Raw genomic sequence first — 25,548 nt, 5'->3', positions numbered from 1 at the left:
AGGAGAAGTATGAAAATAGGATTGTTCAACGTGGTTTCAATAGGGGCAGGTAGAACTAGGGGACAGTGAGTGTTTCATTGAACACTTGTTTTCCATTTTGAAAACATCTTGGTCAATGGTGATGTTTTTCTCTTTTAGAAAATGTCTAAGCCGAACTGGGGAGTGACCAGCAGCAAGGCTCTGAGGGGATGTAAGAGAGCGAGGCTGGAGGGATCAGAGCATATGTCAAATGAGGGAGCTGCTGATTTGCAGCCTGCTCAGGTATTTTACCTTTCACAGCATCCTCCTCACCTAACCCAGGGGGAAAGGGAGTTGGGGACAGCGAGGAGTTGGGGACATCTGATTTCCCAAATGCAAATTTAAAGTGAAGCACAGAGTGAGGACCCAGAAGGCTGATCCTGTGCTCTTCTACCTCTGACCTCAAGATCGTTTAGTTTGAGTCTGCCCAAGGTCCCTAGCAAACCAAAATTGTTACCAGCTGCTGACTGTCACGTGATGCTTTTTGTCATCTTAGAACAATGCCTTCACAGCTGCAACCTCAAGGACAGGGGGTGGAGGGGGCTTGCACATTGTATTTTGGATCGTGGAGCTGGCTGGGGGAATCCAGTTGAATGCATATGCAGGAAATCCCAGTTCTGCTTGAACTGGCCTTGCTAATGGACAGGTGTCCTGTTGCAAAACAAGGATATGATGCCACTGTTCAGGTATTTGGAAGGTATAAATAGGAAAGAGAGGTTGTTTTCAGTAGGAGAGAAACAGTAAAACAAATAACAGTGTGCTGACACTACCCACAGTCTCTCAAGATAGAGACTATGAACAAAAGATACTCTAAGCAGAACACTGAACTGCGTTCGGGTGTGTAGTACATGGGATGCATAGTTTAGGGAAGGGAATGAGTCACCAGCAGATTAGATAAAATCCCAGCTGGATTATTGCAGGGGGGAAATCCTGGTTGATAATGGGCTTGTTGACTTCAGAAGTCTCTTTAGAACTGGGAGCTGTCTAGGGCTGAATCCTGCGGTCTTTACTTTGGCAAAACATACATTGATTTTAATGGGAGTTTTGGCCTTGTGAAGGTTTCAGGTTAAAGAAAATAGTAATTCAAAGAAGTGCCTGATTAGGGTTGGAAACATGCCTGCAGTTAGGTACTTGCCGTTGTGTTGCTGAATGTTGTGCTAGCAAGAGTGATTGTGCACATCTGTCATGAATTCTCCCATATCCCTTTGTCATTTCATCCTCTTTTTTCTTATCTCTTCCTTGCCATAGAAGGAAATTAAAGACAGCAACTATAACGCAGCGCTGCCTAAGAAAACAAAGTGGCTCCAGAAACCGTATGCAGCACATGTGCTTTGGCAAAGGCCTTTGAACTCAGGTAAGTTGTTACACACTGAAACGCAGAACAGGTGGCCAGACAGCCTAGCCATTGTGTTCTCACTGTTGTTAGCTGGGCTTGTTCGTGTTCTTTGTTGTATTGCATTTGGAGCAGGTTGCAAGCCTGCCAGAAAGGAGGTGTAACAGGTGGCAAACCTCAGAAGCTGCCGCTCAGCTGCAGGCAAGCAAGGTGATTGCAAGCCTGCTTAGGAAGACTGCCCGGCTGATACGGATAATGGGTTGGCCACAGGAAGTAAAAGGCTCCCAGGAAGGCCCTGGTGAGCCTCCCCCGGGGGCCCAGCAGGGAGGTGGCAGTTCTGGTCCTTACTGAGGAAGACAGAGGCAAAGAAGTTATTAAATATGTTGGCTTTGTCGTCTGGCGTGACAACCAGATTCCCCGTCTTGTCCTGCAAGGGCCCCACATTTCCTGGGGCCTTCTTTCTACTCCCTATGTACTTAAAAAAGGACTTCTTGTTGTCCTTAATCCGGGAAGCCAGCCCCTGTTCCATCTCTGCCTTGGCCTTCCTAACCATCCCCCTACATCCCCGAGCAACTGCTGAATAGTCCTCCTTAGTGATGACCCCTCCTTTCCATTGGGAGTAAGCCTCCTTTTTGGCAAGGAGACATTCCTGGATGTTTTTAGTGAGCCATGGAGGCTTATATGCTCTCCTGCCCCCTTTGACCCTCCTGGGGATTACCTTCCTCTGGGCTTGGAGGATCGTCTCCTTAAGGAGCGACCACTCCACTTGGACACCTGGCTCCCCTCCCCTCTTGTTGTGTTCAGATCTTCTGCTTCCTATAGTGGCAGTCCATCCAGAGGAATTATTTCCATGTGGCAGCCCATCCTTCACAAGGACTGCTGGACAAGAGAGGTTTCAACTTGTTGTGGAGCAAAAAAGAGCATGCCTAGTGATCCATTAGCTTTTTCCCAGGGGTCAAATTGGGCTAACTTTTGCCAGTTTGGGTTACCATTACTTTTCCTGAGAATCTGGATACTTGTGCTTTGGAATCTAAGCTTTATTTATTCAGATAATTAAGATTGTAGCCCTTATGTTTGTGAAGTAAACTGTCCATGTAGGAAAAAGACACCAATAGGAGCACAGGTATCTTCTACCTGAGTATTTAGAGAGGAGAAAACAGTAGTTACGAGATGGAGATTTTTTTTTCCCTCAAAGGGGTGTTGAACCTGAAGCCAAATGACAACTTTTGGTATTCTACATTAGTTCACTTTTGAGAAACAACTTGAGGAAAGACAAGGGAGGATCCAATTAGGTGGATTCTAACTGTCTGCATACTGGCATTAGGTTGCATCGTCTCTGTTGTCTGCCATTATAGACTGAGATTGGGCTGAGCCAGTCCCTGGTCAGTCCTTGCAGGATCTGCATTTGAATCACCGTTCACATTGAATCCATTTGTTCACAGCACCAAGCACCAGCATGGTTTAGTATGATGTATTCGCTGCTGAATAAGCTGCCTGAGTAGCAGGTAACTGTCACAGGTCTGGGAGTTGTGAGTCAGAGTCGTGCAGCAAAGCCTGAGCTCATGGTGTGACCGTTTCATGGCATAATGACACCCATCCTGAGACTTGTGCTTAGAACAATAACGTAATTACAGCAGCAGAAACCTTGGAATATTATTCAGGCAGCTTGAATCCCTGTATCCATCCTCCTACTCTACATGAAAGAGAATTTGCTAGCTGTGTTGTCTCTTTGGGGAAGGAACTTTAAGAGGCATGGGTCCTCCACCTCCAGAATGGCAGGATTGTTAAGCAGCGAGCTTATTATCACTGGACTAGCAGTGGGATGATAAAATGCTTCAAGGTTTCTGAACTGTTCAAGTGCTGTTATGCACAGAAGAGAGGCTGTCAAGTCAGATTGGGGCTTTCTTTTCAGTCTCCCTGGGTGCGTCTACACGTACACTTTAATGTGCAGTAGCTTATTTTATTGCTCATCAAAGCATCACATAAAAAACCCCACAATTATGCTAATGCGCAGTGAAATAGGCCCCTGCACTTAAAAACCGTGCATGTTCATTACTGCGCATTAAGGCAGCCTCGTGGTCATTTCTTTAGTACCTCACATTGGAGGCACTAAATTTAATGCACATTAGCAAAAGCGCCTTAATGCACGTGTAGACGCACCCACCGAGTTCTAAGCGTGTTTGCTCAGTTTATAAGTTGAAAGGAGTTTTCTTTAATGGCTAGCATCTCTGCTTAGAGTCTGACAATTCAGGCTTGTTCCTCCTGCCTCTGTTTATCTCCAATAATAAAGTTTCTGCCTGGGGGTTGAATTCTGCTGGCAGTACTTGAAAAGGCAATGAACCCAATTTGCTACTAGCATCTGGGTCTGCAGAGAAAGCAAGAATAAAAATTAATTTGGAGTCTAGGCCTGTACCCCTGCCTCACACTGACTAGTTCTCCCTCAGGCAGGGAATCCACTGAGGTCACGAGTAAGTAGTAGGCCAAGGATGTGGGATTTGCAGAACCGGGCCCTTCGTTAGTAAAGTCAGCAGAATTGACTTGGGCACTCGCTGTCTTAGCAGGCAGTACAGAAATGAAGTTGTTTCACTTGTTGGCACTGTCTGTCAGCAGGAAGGTAGTTGCCACAGGGGATCACTAACAGTTCCCTGCGGTGGTCTAACTTTGTTGGTAGCATTTCTACAGCTAGCAAGGAAGATCTTGCTTTTCTGCTGATTGATGTGTAGGTGACCTTTGTTTTATTTATAACCGCAGCCCCATAATTCCCCAGGTAGCAGATGAGCAGCAGTCTCGTCCTGAAGCACATGCAGCCTCCGGTTGCTATAAATAGATTAGACCTTAATCCTAAAAAAGATAAAGCAGTGCTGCTCCTTGGATGGATTGAATGATGTCAGGGAGAATTTTCCAGCGTGTGCAATGGAAGGAGCAGTATTGGGAAGCTGTAACCGAATGCCACAGGTCACAGCTTTGGAGTAATCTGCCCATTCACCTGTCCCACGAATAGGGGGAAATCTTTGCTCCAGACCCTCCAGAGGGTCACCCCTTGCTTTTGCTTTGTTAAGGTAATGATATCACACGATCTGTTCTGCCATTACAGACAAGCTGGGAGGGGGCAGTAGATACCCCCTGACAAGACCTACTGGAAACCCTTGAATAGGTCACAAGGTTCTGCTCCTGCTTGTAGCAATTTATAGGAAGGTGCACATGTTTTCCTTGCAGGCGTGGAAGGTCTGTATTCACATCAGCTTCAATCCCCTTTGTGTTTTTCCAAGAGTGTAATGTTCTTTGAGTGAAGCTGCTGCAGCTTAGTATTTCCTTTTTTGCCTTGGATTTTAATTTAGCTACATCACTCACGAATGTGACCTTTTTCCATGCCTCTCTGTAAGTCATAGATTCGGAGGTGTGAGGGTCGGAAGGGACCTCAGTAGGTCATTGAGTCTGACTCCCTGCCCTGGGCAGGAAAGAGCGCTGGGGTCAGATGACCCCAACTAGGTGCTTGTCCAGTCTCCTCTAGTCCTTGTCTTCTTTGTGGCCACCCTTCCTAGTTTAAGCGGTAAACCAATTAACCAGTTTACTATCGGCACCTGTGTCACAGGGTGTCAGGTATGTCAGGCATTACTCTGCACTGAGTCATGTCACAGCACTGTGATGCAGTTTTACTGTATCATTGGGTGATCGTGGCCATCAAGATACAGAAGTGGAGAGCCAGAATCGAAACAGTTAAGATAAGTTAGTATAAGTAGCAGTTAGAAGAATTAATGAACGGTGCAGTTTAGTTATACAGCGCGTGGTGCTATGTCCTTCTGTGTTTATAGCAACTTACCCAATACCCGTTCTGTGGAATGCCAGGATCCCTTTTTATGGTGGATTCCATGCTGCTAGACAGAAAGCAGTGCCGTTTGCACTGGCATTATCTAGCTGCTTGAAATTCAGAGCCGCTGTTTTCAAGAATGTGGGTTCAGGTACAACATGGGGAATTTTTCCATCGTTTTGAGTTCATGTTCCACCCCCCAAAACTAATTAAAAGAATTAGTCTTTTTATTGCATGGTGAAATGCAATTCCTTTTGTACAGCTCTGTCCAAACAAAAGCTGAACCCAGTGATTCTCAGCCACGGTGCCATGGCACCCTGGGGTGCCTTAAGACCCTTTCAGGGGTGCCGCAGGGTGCCACACAGTGTTAGCACTGCAAGGTGCACAAACGTGATTCACAAAATAAACCCAGGCATTTCGAATAGGAATCCACAGCATCAAAAGCAGTCTGAACTGTTGTGATCTTGCTGAATTCTCTGCAGCAGAAGAATTGCTCAAGTATTTTTCTGGAGTCAGATACTGAGCAAAAATTAAAATCTGACATTTTCCGAGGGGTACCATGAGTTTAAAAAAGGTTAAGAACCACTGGCTTAACCCCATGGTTCTCCTGCCAGCATTTCCAGGAGAGTGTCTGAGATCTTGGTGCTTCCTTTTTTCTTTTTAAGATGATGATAATGAGAAGAGGAGGAGGAGAAGGGCAAGATCTCTCCCTAAGGAAGCTTCAGTTTCTGTTCCTAGTTTGCCGCTGTCTGCAGAACAAATTCGGGTTAAAGTAATTGACTCACTGCGTGGGATGCTACAGAAAAGGTGAAGTTGCTCATACGTGATAGGAACAAGGATAAAAAGAGGGCTGGGGACATTCTGCATAAAAGTCACATGCAGTTATTGAGCAAAGTCTTATGTGAGGGTTGGTGCTCATTAGATGCCAAGGCAGCAGAAACTTCTTTGTGAATTTGACTCCAGTTATTCTGTAGCAGAATAAGTCTTTAAGCACGCAGCACTCAGAACAAGCCTCTCCTTGTTTCTTGTAGGGGAGGCCCTCAGTTTTCTTTACTTAAACTCCTCTTTAGTCCTGCATCAACTGTCTCCTTTCAATGAGAAATGGGGTGGGATTCCCTTCAGCATCCCTCTGTGCAATTCCTCAGTCACCCAAAGGGGCCTGTCCATGAGTGCTGTGAACCTCTTCTTACCACCTGCGGCGAATGGGCTGCTGCTTTAGCACAACCAGCCCCAGTTGATTTGAGGATCTTTGGGGTAGGAGCTGAAAAATGCAGCCCTTGAAGACAAATCATATTTTATTTGGGACTCAGCACGTTACATATGGAGTGAAGTGCTGGCAGAAGCATATGCACACCGGAATTATTTATTGCGGTAGATTGCTCCATTTGTTAGCTCTTTGTTGCTAGTGTTCATGTTTATTCATTTAGCAGGCTTAGCTCTTTATCAGGTAATCATGTAAGAAGGTTATGCCATTGCACAGCAAATTGGATCAGGGCGGTGAGGTGCAGTGAGGTTAATGCAGTAGAATTCAAGAACTGAAGAGCTGCTAGCTTCAAACTCTTACTAAGTCACAGGTGGAAATGAATTTGGTGGCACATGGCAGAAAGCCTGATTTCCCGCTGTCTGGCATAGTAATTTGAACTCGCTTCATGATGCTCAGCTTTTATTCATAGAGGGCCTGGTACAAAGCTCTGTGAAGTTCATGAAACATTTCCCATTCCCCTTTTGTTTGCAAGGCAAGAAAGGTTGGCCTGACCTAGCAGAAACCACCCACCACTGGCCATTGTCAGGTGTGTGGCAGTCCAAGGGGTAAAATGGGGAGAGCGCTGCACCTGGAGTGGAATGGCATTGGCAAAACTGTCTAGGGAAAATGCACGTGGCCACTGCAGTTTAAACTTCTTTTCTGTGAGCAGTACATTTATCCACAACATTTGAAACCAGAATATTAATTTGACCTAGTGAATGCAGGTTTTTGACCAGCCTGGTCTTTGTTAGTGTTTCTTAGGTAGACTTCTCTATGCTGGAGGTCAGGTTACAATGAGGTATTGAAAAAGTGAGATGCTTGGAGTACAGGAGATAGGAGGGCCCCATGCTTAAATGGAAATTATTGCTTGGAGATACAGTGCCATTCCCCTGGGACAGTGGCTCTCGAACTTCTTTGGATTTATAGTCCTATTTTCAGCTTGTTCTGTTGCTGTGTACCCCGGTGATTCCATTGTGAAAAAATAATTTGGCTTTATGGCACTATACCCACACGGTTTTCCATCACCTGCAGTGGTTTAAGAGCTTTATACTCTTTCACTTGAGCCCCCACAGATATGAGATTTAGGACTGTATCCTCTGGCCATGCTCTATCCCCTTTCCAGCAGAGATGTTGTAGAATTGTTTTTTTTTTCTTTTCTTCTTTTCCTCCGTTTGTTTCCTCAATCCCTCCTCCTGCTTTCCGATTCTTTACTCTCTCATATTCTCTGGGAAGGTGATTCTCAGCCAGGAGGATGCAGCACCCTGGGGTGCCTTCAAGGTCCTTTCAAGGATACAATGGGGCGCTATGCAATATTAGCACTGCAAGGTGTGTAAACATGATTCACAAGATAAACCCAGAGGTTTCAAATAGGAATCCACAGTGTTAAAAACATTCTGACCTGCTGTGGTTTGCCTGTGTTCTGTGCAACAAAGGAACTGCTCTAGTATTTGTCTGTAGTTGAAAAACGAGTGAAAACTAAGAGCTGGTATTTTCTGATGGCTGCTCTGAGTGTATTGAGGGGTGCCTTGAGTCTAAAAAAGGTTGTTAACCCCTACTCTGGAAGTTTATCACATACCCTCATCATGGGCATATCTGGAATTTTGAAAAGGGGGGTTGCAGATAGTGAGATGCATCATCGTGTATAAAACAGCACGTACGTTTTCTCCAGTTAAAAATAAACCAGAAATTTTACTAATACACGAGGGGTCTGGCACCGAATTATTCAGTTTAAGAGTGAACAAATGTAACTTCGTTGGACTGAGTTAAAAAATAGGAGCTTTGTTACCAGGAGCAGCGAACAGACAGCAGAATTTTAGAACAAAGGGTAGCTTGATTGGTGGAACATCAAGACCATTAAACAGGGGAGAAGGTCATTAAACCCTGTGGAATGAAGAGTTTAGAAGGGATCAGGTAGATTTTAATGAGCAATGAAGTCAGTTGACCCCCGTAGCACCACTTGGCTAGACACGTTGCTGTCCTGTCCAGGAAGCTGGTTTTAAATTTTGGGTGGACCAGGAATCACAGAGGGATACAAGTGCACCCACCAGTGCACCTCTCTGGATACACCTCTGCTCCCCATGTACCTGCCTTGGGGTGCGGGAACAGATCCTGTTGCACGCACAGCTGGCAGTTGCCCCGTGTGTAATGTGAGCATAAGCAAGTTGAATTATTTGAGGGTTTCTGACATGGCTGTATAGTTTGAACAAACTGTTTAACCATGTCAATGGTTTCCCTTTGAAACGGTGGGAAGGTTCATTTTCTGAAATCCCCTGCTCACAGACTGTTTCAGGTTCAGTGGAGGTTTCTTAGGCCCATTTATTTGGAGTTTTAACTGAAGAAAGCATGCCGGTTTGGAAATCCAATTCCCAGGTATCAAGCCGCTCTGGTATGTCCAACTAGTTCTTGCTTACTGTGCTCCAGGTTGGAGGAATCTCTTGATCTGGATGTCCCCGAAGACACGATAATGAGATTAGCAAACAATATTGAGAAGGAAATATTCCGCCTCTTCCTTTGTGTTGACCAGCGCTATAAAAAAAAGTACCGCAGTCTCCTCTTCAACCTGCGAGCACCAAAAAATAAGGTAACAGATGGAGACAGGCTGCCAAATGCTTTCCAATACTCTTTTGCTAGTGTTCTGCATTATTAAATGAGAAGTGGTGGACAGATGTCTTTAAACATGTGTCTGTATAGAACAAGAGGCCTAAGCACAGACAGAAATGCTCCAGCCTTACTCTCATTCTGTTCGCTGCTGGAAGAAGCCTGCATTACAATATGTCTAGGCATCCCGCTCTTGGACCCCCCGTGACCCTTAGAAACTTTATGTAGGGTACCAAGGCACCTCTTAATTCATCACTAGGGGTCTACTTAATTCACAGTTTTGTGGATTTTGTGTAAATGGTGTTGCCTGCCATCACCAGGAAATATTGCATTGGCTGCAATGTCTCATGAATCAACCTAAAAAATCCCCCCCCGGCGTATTCATAAAATACACTGTTTTAGCGTATCCCAATACTTACCGCAATACAAAGACAACGCAACAATCGCCGCAGCCATAGATCACGTGATTGAGAGTTACTGTCTGCCAGCGACATGGACCGAAGTGAAGGCACCAGTCAGTGAAGCGCAAATGTTTCTATTAAGGTGAGCATTCATTAGTATTTCTAAACGTTTTGTAGAACGCTATATATAATCATAAATGATTATGATATGAGTTACCATTCCTATTATATATGCATTTATATTGATAATATATTTACATTGAGATTTAAATCTAATATTCAGGTTTATAATAATATGCTAAATTATATGATATAATTTACTTTTCACGGAATTTGCAATCAAATTATGTGGTATATGCCTCTCTGCCAATCAGCTGCCAGGGGCGGGGCTGCTGGGAAATGCCCGCAAAATCAGCTCTCATGTTGCAACCAAGCTGTAAAAATGGCTTAATCTCACTGTGAGTTAAGTAGACCCTTGTTCATCACTAGTGGCCCATACCCTGCCTACAGTCTATTCATTTTACTTCCATTGCAATTGGGTAAAGACATTTGTTCGGTTCCACCCACCTGGGTATCTGCTGCACAGCGTATGAAATCAGGCCTGCCTTGGTGTATATACCTGTCATCTGAAGCTGCTGTCTGGGGAAATTCAGGCCCATATATAATTCCTGGCATGACACAACCCATCTGCATTTGAGCCCTGCTGGGAGTTTAGACGACTTTGCCAAGTAATGTGATAAAGGCTTTGAAATACTTATTTAGCAGGGGATGGAAAGAGGGAGATCTTTGGAAGCAGAGCTGACTGCAGACAGCCCTTGTTTTGCTTCACCATTTTCTGTGCTTTCAGCTCCTCTTCCAGCAGGTGGTTCTTGGTGAGGTGACGCCACAGTGCCTGGTTCAAATGAATTCCCTGGAGATGGCACCAAAGGAGTTGGCAGAGTGGAGAGCCAGGGAGCACAAGCAGGTAAGTCAGTCCACTGCAGCTGCAACGTCAGGCCTTTGCAGTTGTGACGTGCCCATCCCTTGGACTGGCAGTAATGCAGATGACCTAAGCCAGAGTCATAGCTGCTCTGTGCTACTTAGGGGCATTAACTTCACATCAGTTGAGAGGCCTGATGCTTTGATTGCTTTGCCTCTTCCTAATCTGTTTATCTTTTTTGTAGCCTTTTATAAAAGCATGATAACAGAATGGTGTACTGCTCTTCTCACTGCTGCTACAGGGAGCTTGCTAACCATTGGCTTCCCTTGTACGGTGCGATGAGGTTTACATAACTGCGATCCTTTTTTCTTAACAGTGAGAGACTCCTTAACAGTGTCAGACTTGAGGTGCAGAGGGGAAGGATGACTCTTGGGCACTGGACAGTTTGGGGCATGGGCACCAGCTCCATGGGTACCCCAGGGCTCAAGCACCCACCGAAAAAATTAGCAGGTGCTCAGCACCCAGGAGCCACGGCTGGTGAGCCAGGCTGAAGTAATGCACTGCCTCTTCTCGGCATGCACAGGGCTCGGTGCAGGAATGCATGACTTCAGACACTGCGTTTTCATTTTGGTTTTGACCTCTATCAGTTCTAAAAAATGTATTTTTGCAACCAAAAGATGCCCTCTGGGGTCCATACACTTCACAGTGAATCTTCCAGGTGCTGGAGGTGATAGAGAAACAGCAGCAAGAAGCACCAATACGTTGCTCCACAAAACTGACCCACAAAGGAGAAATAGAGATACACAGAGAGTTGGAAGAGAACGTCACCTTGGAAGACCTGTTTGTGAGTATTTGAGCAGAGTAAATTTACTCAGTGTCCTGCCTGGTAAGATATAAAGGGAGAGGCAAGGGGAAGTCCTAACTGTTTGAAACCATCTTGTTCACTGAAGCTTAAAATGCCAATTTCTGGTGTCTGAATCTTTGTGCAAGTGGTTTTCAGTTTAGTGGGTTGGTTGGCGTGACAGGCTGACTAATGGACAGCAGGTTAGCATAAAGCTTTTTTTTTTCCATTGGACTCTGCTGTTCCGATCCTGAAGTTATGATAAAAACAAGATGGATGGTTTTGTTCTAATGTAATGAAGACATTAGCCTTCCTAAAAACACTGTGCAGTAGGGGTGAGGGCCTGCAGGGAGGAATGCAGGTTGACTTCAGGCCATTGAGATAAGGAAGCTTACATGCTGCTGCTTATCTGACTTGTGATGAGTCCGGGTTAGTGCTGTATCCCCTCACCCAGTTTATTTTTAAAAAGGACATCACTGGAGCTATGGGCGAGTAGATCAGAGTCTCTTCCTGTACAAATGTGTTGAACCATTTGGATTAATTATAAAGGGGATGGATATTCTGTGGTATGTAGATGGGGTGTCTCCATCTTTTCAGCAAAAGGTTATGGTTAACTGATAGTTCGTTGCTAAGAGGCCTGGTTTGGACTGTGGTTTGAAGGCTTCTTTGAAAGATGGAAGGCAGCATCTACCAGAGTGAACCTAGGTATTGCCCCGTGCCATGATGGCCTCCCCCTACCCTGTCTTGGGACCATGGGTGAAACCAGGGGGTGAACGAGAAGAGTCTGAATGGATACTAAGCCATTACTTCCAATAACACTGTTAAGGGGCATAGCCTGAGTACAAATAAAGTCCCACCTGTACATGTGGCTAACTTGTACGTTTCCTTTAGGAATCAGTGTTATGTATGGAGATGCAGCCTATTCCCCAGCCTGCTAGAGAGTCTGAAAAAGACACCACAGACCAGCATAAAAGTCACTTACTGGACCTGGACTGCCATATCTGTACTGGTAAGTAAGCTGGGAGAAAGGATACCGTCGCTTAGCCTGAGAGCTTACATTTTTCCTGAAGTTAACCTTTTTCCACATCACAAATCCATCTAACAATTTGATACATTTTATTCAGGTGTCCCAACAAAGAACGTTTCTGGTCAGGGCAGTAGTATCTTCTTGGAATACCTAGGCCAAGCTAATGTTCTTGGTTAGTCACTCTTGTGGTCACTAAGTTCACCTATAAAAACACCTGTATGAGCAAGCCCAGGGAAATAGCAAGAAAGAAGTCATGGGGACTCACGCTAATACTAGAGAGAGGGGAGCACCCTTTTCTCCTCCCTCTTAGTCCCAACCTGTTCCATGCCAGATGCTGGCAGCTGGGATAAGTCTATGGCACATAAACAGCAAGTGCAGTATAGCTGAGACTTTGTTTGCTGGTATCCTGGGTAAATGTTATCTTTGGCGATGGGACAGTTTGAGGCACCTATGTATAACTTACAAGTTGCTGGGTTGTTGGTTGTAGCTGTGGTGGTCTAAGGACATAGGCAGGCAAGGGTCTTTGAGTAGATGTAATCTCTTGTATTAGTCCAACTGAGTAGTTGGAAAAAAATTCTTAGCAAGCTTTCAGGTGCAGTCACCCTTCTTGAGGCATAGGAAGAGACTTGAAGTTGGTCTAATAAAAGAGATCACATCTACTCAAAGAGCCTTGCCTTTTACGTATAACTTAGGCAGACAAGGTTCTTTGGGTGAATCTGATATCTTTTATTAGACCAACTATAAAAGATATCAGATTCACCCAAAGAACCTTGTCTGCCTATGTCCTTAGACCTACACGGCTACAACCTATACCCCTGTAGGTATAACTTAAGAATTCCAACTCTGCTTATGCTCTTATGCTCTTCAGGTTGTTTTCACTATATTCACACTCCTCCTATTAAATCGGGGCAGGTGGCATCTGGTGCTTGTGTGTCTACCGCGGAATGGGGTGATGCTTACAGACTATTAACTAATGAATGAGCTAGCAACAGAGTCTGCTAATCCCTGATCAGCCTTGTCAGCCATCTTCGGAGCCACAGATAAAGCAATGATACAAGACAATCACCCTCGAGTGGGAGGGATTGCTGATATATACATAGTGAATGAGCCATTCCATAGCAGGACAAAAGTGGGGTAAAATCATTATGCTCCAATTCACTAAAAACAGATGTTAGACTTGTGGGCGGGGGTGGTGGTGAGCCTTTTATCCTTGGATCCTACAGATGAGCAAGTGCATTGTCCCTTGTTAAGTACCAGTGAAGTGTCTGAATTAACACTTTGCCCTGGGATAGTAGAGCAGGGGTGGGCAATTATTTCAGACTGAGGGCCGCTTACTGAGTTTTGGCAAGCCATTGAGGCCCTTGTGACAGGCAGCCGGGGACAGAGAGATACTAATTTTCTAAATTTTTTAGGGGCCCTGTGGGCTGCATAGACTAGCCTGGTGGGCGGCATCTGGCCCCCAGGCTGCGTTTTGCCCACCCCTGCAGTAGAGGCTGATTTGAGTTAGTTGTCATTCAAACTGGTGTATAAATGACTGTCCCAGACCTATTTTGCTGGGAGTAACAGGCTGGGACAGTCAGTCCGGGGATAAACCCCCATGTCTGTTTTTAGCCCTTGTCTGCAGAGGAAAGGAATGAAGAGCAGGAGCAGGGACTACACTTTTTAGTGGTGGGTTTTAAAAACACACAGATGCAAAGGGCAGAGAAAGCCTAGAGGCAACAGGACCACTGGGGACCACTTCTGAGAAGGTCATCAGACAAGAGTGCCCAGGGAGTGAGCCTGCAGACCAGAGAATGAAACGGTGCCTGGAACTACCCAGACTGAGGGAGCTTTAAAATCCCAGAATTTAAAGGCATCGATGTGGGGAGCTTGACAGGTTGTGTGATGGGATAAACAGTGTTAGTTCCAAGGCAGTTTGTATTTCATCTCTTCTGCTTGAATTGGAAAGCCATTTTGTAAGAGATGAATGTGCTCAGAGGCCACAGAAGCATCCCATTTCCCTTTGACTTTACAGCACAGCCAGGCCCTGATGGGAAAGAAGGGTTTAACCCACCAAGGAACAAATCTCTCTCTCAGAAGAAGGAAGCAGAGCTCTTCAGAAAATTACATTCAACCAGAGTCTGTTCAGCCAGAGGGAGCCAACACTCGGAGAACAAGAGGTCAGTGTGGGAGTGGGGAGGCCGAGATTTGCTTTTTGCTTTTCCCTAGTTCAGTCTGAACTGTAAGTAGTAGATTCCTGTGGCAATCGGAAAATGTGGGGTTACTTCTACCTGAGCTGCTGAGCTGTGCAAGGGACCAGGTCCAGTCCATTTCAGAGGTGCTGTTAGAGGGGGGAGTGCTCTGAGTAACAAGATACCCAGTCTTAAAGAGGTGTAAACACCTGAGCATTGGCTGAGCCCAGGGGCTGAGTAAGTACCCAACATTAATGAGGTGCAAAAAGCTGAGTGCAGGCAGTTCTACCAGGAATTAGCAGGAAGGTCCTGAAATCAGTGGGCTGTGGCTGTCTTCACTTCTTCACCAGCTTCTAAAAGTGCCCATACATCTCCCCTTGTCCACATCACGAGCTTGAAAGATCCAAAGGCAGATCCAAACTGATGCTTCCTGGCTTAAACCAATTACCAGTGGCTTCAGGGAAAACTGAGCATGCCTGTTTGGCTTTTTACGTTACTGGGATGGGGTGGGGGTTTCCCTCACTTTAAAGCATTAGGTGGTGGCTGGATGCTGAACGAGATGGACCATTTGCCCCATCTAATACAGTGAATGTTATACCATAGCACAGGTAATCAGGGCTCGTGGTAGAGCTGGTATCTTTTATTAAACCAACAAGATTCTTGCAAAAAAATCTTTAATTGCAAGCTTTCAGGCACAAACACCCTTCATCAGGCACTGGAGAAAAGATTGTAAAAGTGATCTTGGGTAGAAATGAAAGTTCATATTTCATAGGATTTCATTGTGTAACACACACACACTCTCTCTCTCTCTTTACATCCTTGAGGGATGGGGATAACAGATGGGTCTGGAGAATAGAATTCATACCTGTTACCCATCCTCCCTGTTGCTCTTAGTCCATAGCCTTTGGGGCCTTTATCAAGAGGAGATGGGTGGGGGAAGGAGCATGTGTAGGTCCTTTAGCTGGGACTAAGTTCTGATCTCTCTGTCCAGTGGGGGAGATACTGGACATATTTTGTATATCTGATTCATGTGTTACAAGATAGAAGAGAGGTCCCAGGTAGACCAGCCAGCAATCTCCTTTTCCCTGCTGTAGGGTCCTGAGCATGCAGAGAAAGAGGTGGAATTACTCAGGGAGAAAAGGACTAACATGGGTATGAACCAGAACTTTCAGACCTGCAGGGATGGCTCCGCTACAAAACACATGCAAATCCCTCTTGCTTTCTTGTAGACCTGTCTCCTCCGGCATCCTCAGGAAGGAGCCAAGGCTGCAGAAGCCCCTGGATAAGAGCACAGTGCTGTGGGAAGGATCCATTCAGATGTTCAGCATCAAACAGTTTTCAGCCAAAGCGTATCTGGTTTCAGGCTACGGCAGCCACCTTGTTCAAGTACGAGCCTTGTTTTCTGTCATACAGTGGGAAGGAGAAACTCTTGTCTGCATCAGCGGGACTGCATTTGTTAACAAACACCCCCCATTGCCTGTGGTGTTCCAGGGGCTGTGTACCACAGCTCAAATATTTCACACATCCTTTTGAGCAGTTTAAAATCCTATTGCCCAGTCCTGCACTCCTTGCACAGTTTTTACCCGGCCGTTCCTCCCATCAGCTGTCAATGAAGCTAACGGGACTTTAAGTAGGAACTGATGAAGGAGATCAGGAAAAAGGGCGAATGTCCTGGGATGAGTTAAGTACTTTCAGGATCTGCGGTGGTTTGAGGGCTTTTATAGTTTGCTCCATGTATGCCCCCGCAGATGCGACAAACAGGACTTTAAAAGGATCTCCATTTTTGTGCTACTGCAGTGGAACAGTAGAACTGTGGAAATGAAAGCAGGGAGAGACCACTTATAGCAGCTAATACAGCCCTCAGGGCTCCTATGCAGGATGCTTCCTTGTAATACTTTGTCTGGTTAGAGGGATCAAAAGGGGCCTCTCAGAAAAGGTTCAGGTTGCAGTGTTTGCTTTTGATCTAAACCATATTATGCATGCACTGACGCCATGCTTCAGGTGGCTTTATATCTGGTAACGTAAGTGATAATAGTCATAACCAGTGGTGCTTAACTGTTTTGCCCAGAGGGCTGGACAGGCGGTGCCTGGTCTGTCCATGAGCTGCATCCAGCTGGTGGTCCTGATCCATGCGAAGGGGGCTGGGGCCAGCCTGGTCCCAATCCAGCCATGTCGGGGAAGGGGACTTGGCCCAGCCCCGCAAGAGGGGGCAGGTGATATGCCTCGAGCCAGCCACGTGCTCTGGTCCTGACTCAACTGCATGGATGAAAGGGTGTGCAGTTCAGCCCTGTGGGGAGAGGCGGTGTGACCCAGTCCCACCCTGGCCATACAGGGAGAAAGGGGGCATGGCCCAGCTCCAGTCTGGCCATGCAGAGGGAGAGAGGGCATGACCTGGCTCCAACCTGTCATGGGGGACTTGGGAATTTGGCAGTGAGGGTGGTGGTGGTATTAAATGCCTTTGCTTCCCTACTGCCATATTTCCCAACCTGTAGGGAGCCCCACAACCAGATGCCGTGGCTCCATGGGAGAGACTTGGCCGATGGGCCGGAGGTTGAGCACCCGTGGTCATAACAATCAACAGTCTGAATAGGAGGGTCCCTGAGTAGGTCCTGAATAAATCTGCAGGTTGTCAACTAATGACTAATCTTAATATGCTTGCCCTTTTGGTTTGTGCAGGCTCTACCAGCACAGATCCAGTCCAGGGGCTGTATTCTCCCGGAGGACGTCTGGGATTTTTTAGACATCATCTGGCCAGCTGAAGCCAAGGTATCCTTTCAAAAGGATTGAGTTTTGGGGTGCTGCTGAGGATAATTTTCTGTGGGAGAAACTGCCTTGCTAGCATGTCCTGGTTCTGTCTGTGTGTGGGCCAATACCCACCCAGAGGTCTGAATATTGGAACTGGTACAACAGTAACTCTCGAACCTTACATTATGGGAGCAGAACTGGGGTAGCAGCTGCCAGAAGCTGCCTGCATTCACACAGCTGAAATGGTTGCTGCTGCTGTGCATGCCACATCTCCTCCCCCCGAGCTGCGCTGACATCCACCAACAGGGCTGTGTGGTCTGGACTGTTTTAATGGTCAGGTGGGATTTTTTGGTTCAGCTGAAGCAAGTGACATTATATCATTGCAAGTGTCGAGTAGAAGTTGTACAGTGTTTAGGGTCTGGTCCTGAGACGGGCAGTGGACCAGTGGGAGACACACACTGTTCCCTTTCCTCCGCTGCAGTGCCTGGATCATATAAGGGAATTGGAGCTCCCCTCTGAAATGAGATTAAGCTTGAGCCCATTTTGGCCTGTGGCCTAAGTATCCTTGTGTTAGCCAGTCTCTGTCTTTACAGCACTTACTTACTGTTCATTGAACTTTGGTCACCGCGTTGTGTTTTTGGGCAACCCACAAAATGTCCCGATCTCTTTTTGTTTGCTTAGGAGATGAGTGTGATACGATTCTGCCCTGCTGTGGCCCAGGCCATGGGCACTTACAACATGCTCTACACATATTTGAACAACAAGCAGAGATATGGCATTGTGGACAGCAAGCAGATGGAAATGTTCCTGGTGCCTCTGCCAGCCTTCCAGCCCGTTCCTGCCAAATTCCACCCCCAGGGAGGCCCAGGTAGGGACTGGAAGCAAGCTGGGTGAAGTAACTTTGCTTTCTTTTCATTGAAGACCAGGGCTGGCAGCGCTGTAAATAATTTAAAGTCATCTGTGGCTGTACAAGGTATTAGGCACACAAGAGGCTGTAATTATTTCCCAAAGAACATCAAACTTGAAAAAGCCAAGTTATGGAGGGCCGCAGGAAACTCTTCCTGCCTGTGTCCTTGCTGTGTGATAACAAGCACTTAAAATCACGTAGCTGTACCTGGTCTTCTGGAGCATTTTCTCATCATACTTGAAACATGACCTGGGCACGAGGAGCCTGGTTCTCGCCAGGCTACTGTCAATCAGAAGTAAATCCACCAAAGTCCATGGATTTACACTAGCAAAAACTGAGAGTCAGGGAAAAGTGAATCAAATGTAGTAAACCCGAGTGGCCCAATGTCACATGGTATTTTCCTTTCCCTGCACAGCCCCACATCACATGCCCTGAGGTAGCTACCACACACACAGCTGATGAAAGGTCTTGAGCTTGCATGCTGATAAAGTGTAATGTAAACTCATGTAACCCCTGTCACACAGCACTGGGTGTTTCCATACAGCTCCTCATCATGTGAAATTCTGTTTGTCAGGGCCACTGCTAATCTCTCACATGATGTAACTTCATATAATCCCCCTGTCGGGATCATGCTCGGTGCATACTTCAGTGCAGGCTGGCAGCTGATCAGAGTTTCCAGTAATCATCACTGGCCAAGCCCCTTTAAGGAAGCAGCCAAGTCCATTGGTTACTGACCCCAAGTTGGTTCTCCTCTCAGCGAGGTGGGAGCTCAGTCCTTGCAGAGAAGCACATCATTCTAATGAGAAGTGTTTGTGTTCCTGATCTGGACCTTGGAGAGGGCTGCCATCGCCCCGGGGCAGGAGGCTAGAGGTGCGTTGATGCGGTACAGGGGTACCATACATAGGGCTCCCTTGAGCCGTCCCTGCACCGTGCCCTCTCAATGTCACCTGAGCCATTAGAAATGAGTTGCCTGTTGTTTTCAGCTACAAGTGAGGAGGATTGCAAATCATAGCAAAACCACCTTATATTTAGCTATGGTTTGCCTCAGGTCACAGCTGGGTGGACATGGCATGTTTGCATACAGCATTGACGCAAATCTACTTACTTAAAGTGAGTTTATACAATTAGTGTCAGTGTTTCGCCACTGGAGGAAGAAACGCCTCATTCACCAGCCAGGCTGGCGTATTGATTGATTCTGCTTCTGACCTACTGGGGGATAAAACACTGAAAACAACAAGGCGGGGATTTTTTTTTCTCAGCAGCCTTTAAAGTTGCACCCCAAACATTTGTGTACGCATGTATTGGTGTGCCTGAAAAACCTTGGATTTCCTGTTATAGGGTTTCAGTCAGAGCTGTGATTATAAGACAGGCCAGCCTATCCCAGCTAGCATAGGTAAAAATATCTGTGAATATGTGGCAACTTGGGGCAGGGTTATCTCAGTATGCGCTGAACAAAAAGCAAGGATTTGGCCCAAAGTTAGGAAGATTCCAGCAACCATTGCTGAGGGGCGGATGCTGGGGAGAATAGGAAACCCTTCTTTAATTCCATTGTTTCTGTCTTTTAATAGGTCTTGAAGCAAATCATTCTAGTTTATTATTAGGGCTGATCCTCCCAAAGGCCGCTCCTGGAAAGGCCCCTGCGAGGAGCCTAAGGCCCAGTCTCTCGACCGGAACCAGGAGGAAGAAAGTTACTTTTAAAACCAACCTCGTGACCGAATGCTTTCCACTTGCACCACAGAGTCCTGGGAGCAGACAGGAGCTGGCCCCTGCACCCCTGAGCAAGCTGCTGTTTAGCAGTGAGTGTTCCCCACTGATTTCTCATGGCCCCGAGCTCCTGACATTTGAGAATATGTTCACTCTCGGTGTGGCAGCAGGTGACGTCTTACATGAAGAGACGTTGTTTGGGGCGTCTGCTTCTCCGTGCCTCCAAACCAGAGGGGAGGAAGCCAACAAATACATCCAGAATGGGGCTCTCCATTCACTTGGCCACTTCTGCGTGAATCAGGAAGCTGGTGGAGAGCAGCAGGATGTGACGGGGGAGCTGCAGGTGGTTGTAGCACCAGACACCTCCCAGACCTGGAATACTGGACTGTTGCATCCATGGTCCTGTTGTCCCGATGAGGAGGGTGGCAGTGCTGCCTTCAATGCCAACATGTGTGCTGTTCCCCAATTATCAATCATGTTTTTTCCTCAGCCTGATTCCCACGAGTCTTCTGCTGCTTTGCACCTCCAAAATCCCGTTGCGACTGGAGACTCCCACCCAGGTGGCCCCATAGAGGAAGCATTGTCTCTGATTCACCAGCTGGAGGCACTGGTGCAGCAGAATTCACAGCTCCAGAACCAGACCTTTCCGTTTCCTTCCGTCGATGGTGCACCTCAGATGGCAGGAGGATCCACGTTTCCACCAGCCTAGCATGGAAGTAGTTGTGCCCCCAGCTCTGAATGATCCTTCTACCCTTGCGATTCTGAGTGTACGTATGGAAATACATCTTCCACTCCTAGCATCCTTCCCTCCTGGACAGAGCTCCCTGTTCCATACTTTCTCTTGCTTTCAAATCCTATTAACACTTAATGTAAAAACAACCAAATTGGATTAGTGGCTTTTTAACTATCGTGCGTAGGGCCAATTACAACTAAACGTAATGTGCTTTTGGCTCTGGTATAATTAAAACAACACTGACTTGCCATCTTGTAGATCAAGAAAAATATGATATTGCGGACTGTGTATGGATAGAGAGATCAGAACCCCTCCCTTCCCCCTCAGTTAAATCTTACTATAAAGTCCGATTTATGTGCTGTCTTCACAGCTGTTGGGCATTTATATTACCACGGCCAAGGTTTAATAATTAACATGATATGCCGATGACCCACGGACCCTACGATTTCAGGATGTTAAACGTTTCACTTTTGATATCAAAACACAGCATGCCAAACAGTATAGGAAGTAAATCCCCATTCTGGGCATTCATCGCCATGGAAAACCACCAGCACGACTGACCGAATGTGCTCCTTGTGCTTGAAAGCAGCATCGTCCCAAGACCAAGTTTGCAATTGCTCCTAGAAGGTGCAGCATCTGGCTTGCTGACAGTCCCCCATAGACTGCTTGGGAGGTTGCGGATTGCTTGAAACGTGCCCATAAGGCAAGGTGGCCTCTGAGGCTATTCCACCCGCACCAAGAACAGATGGAAGAACATGAAGGCATCTCGGCGTGTCGGCAGCCACCTGGTGGGGGGAGTGGAAGCAGAGACAGAGTAAGTGCCATGGTGCTTCAACCTGAGAGGGGACTTGCTCTCTCTGCTTTCTGTGGCTGCAACAAGGAATGAGGGACCGTTTCTCTGAGCATTGAGACTCAAGGAAGCACTTTGCAAGGCAGGGCTTGAGGCATTTTTTGTACCTGTTCAGAAACTATTTACCTCCAGGAGAAGAGGGTGACCTTTTTTTTTTTTTTTTTTAATGACCTCTGGTGCTCTTTGGACTTTAACCCTGTAGGAAAGGTTTTCAGGGGACCTTTTTAAAACAATGATAAGAGCATAAGCAGCATTGCCCACTGGCAGAATAATATTGAGCTGCTAACAGTTTTAACTTTACTGTGCAAGTACACAAAATGTTTTTTTTTATATTTATAGTACTTGTGGGTTATTTTTTTAAGTGGTTATTTAAGCACATAAATCTCGGGATCTTCATGGAGGATGGGCACTGTGTGTCAGTTGTTTGAGGCTCCTTCATTTTACATTGTCCCAGGACAGGATTTTAAAAATCTCTCATGTTCTTTGACCAGCAGGCACCAGCCGTGCTAGAAGACAAGGGTTCAAATATAGGCTGGATGCTGAGGTGACCTTCAGCTTGGGGGAAAGCCAGAATGGTAGATTGTTCTGTTTTTATGTTACGGACCTTGCAGTGGTTTTGAAATAAATATAAAGGTTAAACCCCCACCCTTGCAGTTTCTTAGCTTTTATTTTTTAACAGAGGTGGAGCCAGGCCGCTGAGAGGTGCCGGGCAGGACGGAGTTGGTCCCAACTAAGTTTGCAGATGGTGCCAGGCTTGTCGCGTGGTTCAAGCACCATCCTCTTGTCCAGCACAGTCGAAGATTTCTGCTCAGACAACTGCTGGCTGAGCTGATCGAGGTCAGGGTGAGTCAGCAGAAGAGAAGGGTTTGCACCTCTGTGCAGGGTGTTAGCACCCAGCTGAGGTCAGGGAGTGGGAGGACTCTTACAGTGCTCTGGAGAGTGCTGCCCTGCTGCAGGGTATCTTTTCCCTCGATGGGTTGCCTGACCTCCCCTCCTTTCCTCCGGTTTTCTCCCAGCCACAGCTCTCCATTCTGTGCTAACTCCCCACTCCCGGCTGCATGCAGACCTTTTAAACACTTGTAATAGGCTGCAATGACGTCTGCTCTTAGTCATTGTGCAGCCAGGCGTCACTTAGTTCCTCCCTATTCCCTGAGCCCTTCTGATAATGTCTCCAAGCCCTTGGCACCACTTCCCCCTCCGTCTTTGCTTCTGACTCATTGCCCATGACATCAAGTGCTGCAGTTAATAGGATGAAAAAACAGAAGAGCCGGCATCTGTTGTATACCGAGATTCAGCTGATGTTGGGCTAGTTGCACGCAGCTCGCCTCACTGGAAAGTCTGTTGAGGAGCACAGAGGCTGTGTCTATGTTGGAGTATTGGACTGCCCCGGGGCAGGGCGGGAGTGTGAGTACCAGTGTTGGGGGGTGTCCGAGCTCTCCCGGTTGCTTTTGCAGCTGAGCTCCTTGTTCACCCTGGGACTGTGCAGGCCCAGAAAACCCCACATTGACTTCTGCAGGCTTTGGTTCAAACCGTCTTACACCTCTAGTTGCAGTGGCCACTGGGCACGGTGCCTCACTCCTCCCTTAAGCAGAAGCATAGGGTGAGGGTTTGGAGGGCCTTTGGGAAGCCTTCCCTTTCCCTGTAGTGCTGGAAACCAGCACGAGTCGCACAGGGGAGAAGCAGAGAAGAAACAGCCGCAGGCTGCCCTCCCTCATCCAACACAGAAGCAACTGGAGGGTAGACCTCCCAGGTTTCAAATCCTTTCCCAGCCCTAGATATTAGTTGACCAAGAGAAAAGAGCAACAGGCTAAGTGTAGTCTGATTTCTAACTTAGCCTGTGTGATTCCAGGCTGTGGAAGTATGTGCCTTTAAGTAGTGGCATTAATGAGCTTAACTATCCCCAGTTGCCTAATAGATTGGATAATGAGCAACATTCCTAATACACCATTCAATGGGGTTAGATAATTGCTGTTTAAAATGAAGCAACTTTTTATGGCTTTTAAATCAAGCTTTTGCCTTGTTTTACTTACAGGGGGCCAGAGACTCCATTAGCATGAATTGGTGTGAGTGAGCCTGGGCTAGGCTGGTTTGCTCCAGCCAAGGAACTGTCCCACTGGGCCAAATTCATCCTGGGGGGCAGCCTAATGGGATAATCCAGTGGTTCTCAGCCTTTTTAGGCTTAAGGGCTCCCTCGTTAAACTCGAGGCCCTCACGGAGAATCTCAGCACTTCGTCTTCACTCATTTTTTTTTTACTACAAAAAATAATCGAGCAATTCTGTTGCAAAGAACTCCAGCCACAGCAGGGCAGGATGCTTTGGACACCTATTTGAAGTCTCTTGTGAATCATATTTGCACACCTCACAGTGCTAACATTGCATGGCACCCTGTAGCACCCTTGACAGGATCCCAAGGCACCCCGGAGTGCCTGGTTGAGAATCACCGGGATACGCTCTACCTTACGAGAAGGGTGGGACTCTGAAATTGTTTCATAACTTCAGTGGAGCTACCACGCTGGTTTTAATTGAGGACGGGATTTGGTTTTGTGCCTGTAAGGATCTTCTCTTCCCTTGTGCCTTTGTTTTACTTGGCTCCGTCTCTTGCAGACGAGGGATCACGTTTGGATCCGTGGCACAGAGAGTTGTTTGCGTCACCGACTCAGAGCTCCCCCATTCTGGCGCATCTCTCCCAACACAGGCCTGCGCCTGAGAGGCGCAAGCAAGCTTTATCACCTACCTGTGCCCACCCACGCACGCACACAGCATTTCATTTCCTTCCTCCCAGCCCCATTCAGCCTGCTGGCTGAGCCTCTGCGTGTTTGCACCTGGAGGCATGCAGCCTGGCTTAGCTTCATGCAGAGGCTGCTCTTACCCATTCCCTTATCACATCTCTTTTTTTTTCTTCTCCACCGCATCCTTGCTTCCTCTTTTTGCAGGCCCTCTCCACCCCCCATGCTGCTAGCAGTCGCCTGCTGCTGCTTTCTGGTTTTTGCAGCTTTCCCGAGCCAGAGTTTTTCTTCCGTCGTTATTTTTTTGCCTCCTCTCTCAAGCAGAAGGGGAGTTTGTGTGTGCAGGAAATTTCCTCTAATTGACTTGAGGGTGTGTTGCTGCCAGAGTTGGGCTGAGGATAAGCCCGTATGCAGGGGGCTAGCAAGGCCCCTTGCTTCGGGAAGGAGGTGCTGCGTGGACGCAGTTGGCGTGAAGGGAGACAAGGAGGACTCGGTGTCTTTCCTGAGGAGTCCCAGCTGCATTTTAATGTGTTAGAGAAACTCTACTCCCCTCCCTGCCTATGAATTTATCTCGCTGCTTTGTACAGCATCCAGATGGCACCGAGCGCTATGTCATGAGATAGTAAACAAAGCAGGCTGCCCCGCTGCTACGAGGAAACGCTGCGATTAGGCACTAAGTGCTTCTCAGCCCAAACGGCTGGTGTCAGTTCCTGGCTGCTTTACCTCCTGTTGACAGGAGCGAGGGCGGCGGGGGAACGGTGCCGGGGGGCGGCAGGGCCTCGCTGTTCTGCACGGGGTGGGAGATGTGCCAGGGCTATCCTGTTCCAGCAGTGCTGCTCCGTGCTCGCAAGGCAGGACCCTCCTTCCCTCCAGGCGGGCGCGAGAGGGTCGTGTTTCCACTCCTGGGTGCCGAGTGCCACGTGCAGTCAGAGTCGGAGGGTGCTGGGCCTCGGAGCGTGGTGGGTATCTTCCGCTGGGCATCCCAAATGGAGCCAGTTTGGAAAGGACAAGTCCAGGGTGGAGGCAAGGTTAGAACTCAGGGCCCTGGAGCTCCCGCTGGGACTCGCCCACGGCCCCGTCTTCCTTCTTTGCCCTTGGGCCTCTTCTGGCAGCAAGGAGGGCTGGGCGTGGGAACCCACCAAGGATCCTTGCTTGGCAGCATCTGGGTTTACCTCCCCCTTCGACCCTTTGGATCCACATAGGCTGGCAGCTGCCCCATTTTTAACCCTGAAGGTGCCATCACCCTTGAGGCACCACACTCCCAATTTGCAAGCGGCCGCCTGACCCAGTTGGGCAGCTCAGCTCATAAAGGGCCAGCCAAAGGCGTTGGACTTGGTGTTGGCCACAGGCGACGACCTGGTGAGGGGGCTGCGGGTGCTTGACCCCCTGGGCGACAGTGACCACTGCCTGCTAGAATTCACCATTCAGCGCAAGGTGGCAAAGGCAAGCAGTCAGGTGGTGGCCCTAGATTTTAGGAGGGCGAACTTCAACAAGCTAAGGAGGATAGTTGGAGAAGCGCTGAAG

General features: G+C 47.4%; 1 protein-coding gene across 1 annotated transcript; it reads left to right on the top strand.

Annotated features, from left to right (window-relative positions):
* Positions 1–76: 76 nt before the first annotated feature.
* SPOCD1 (SPOC domain containing 1) lies at positions 77–21,943 on the top strand. The gene is made up of 12 exons (XM_019512271.1): positions 77–261; positions 1,267–1,372; positions 5,825–5,966; positions 8,824–8,983; positions 10,249–10,365; positions 11,039–11,164; positions 12,053–12,170; positions 14,203–14,347; positions 15,589–15,745; positions 17,036–17,125; positions 17,786–17,972; positions 19,580–21,943. Exons 1-12 carry the CDS (start codon positions 142–144, stop codon positions 20,422–20,424), a joined length of 2,313 nt encoding a protein of 770 aa, XP_019367816.1. The 5' UTR covers positions 77–141; the 3' UTR covers positions 20,425–21,943.
* The last annotated feature ends 3,605 nt before the right edge of the window (positions 21,944–25,548 follow it).

This window comes from Gavialis gangeticus, unplaced genomic scaffold (assembly GCF_001723915.1).
Source record: "Gavialis gangeticus isolate Ggan-Ray unplaced genomic scaffold, GavGan_comp1, whole genome shotgun sequence".
Taxonomy (NCBI): Eukaryota; Metazoa; Chordata; order Crocodylia; family Gavialidae; genus Gavialis; species Gavialis gangeticus.
The sequence above is the reverse complement of the archived record's forward strand: the minus strand, read 5'-3'. Positions and strand labels throughout refer to the sequence as shown.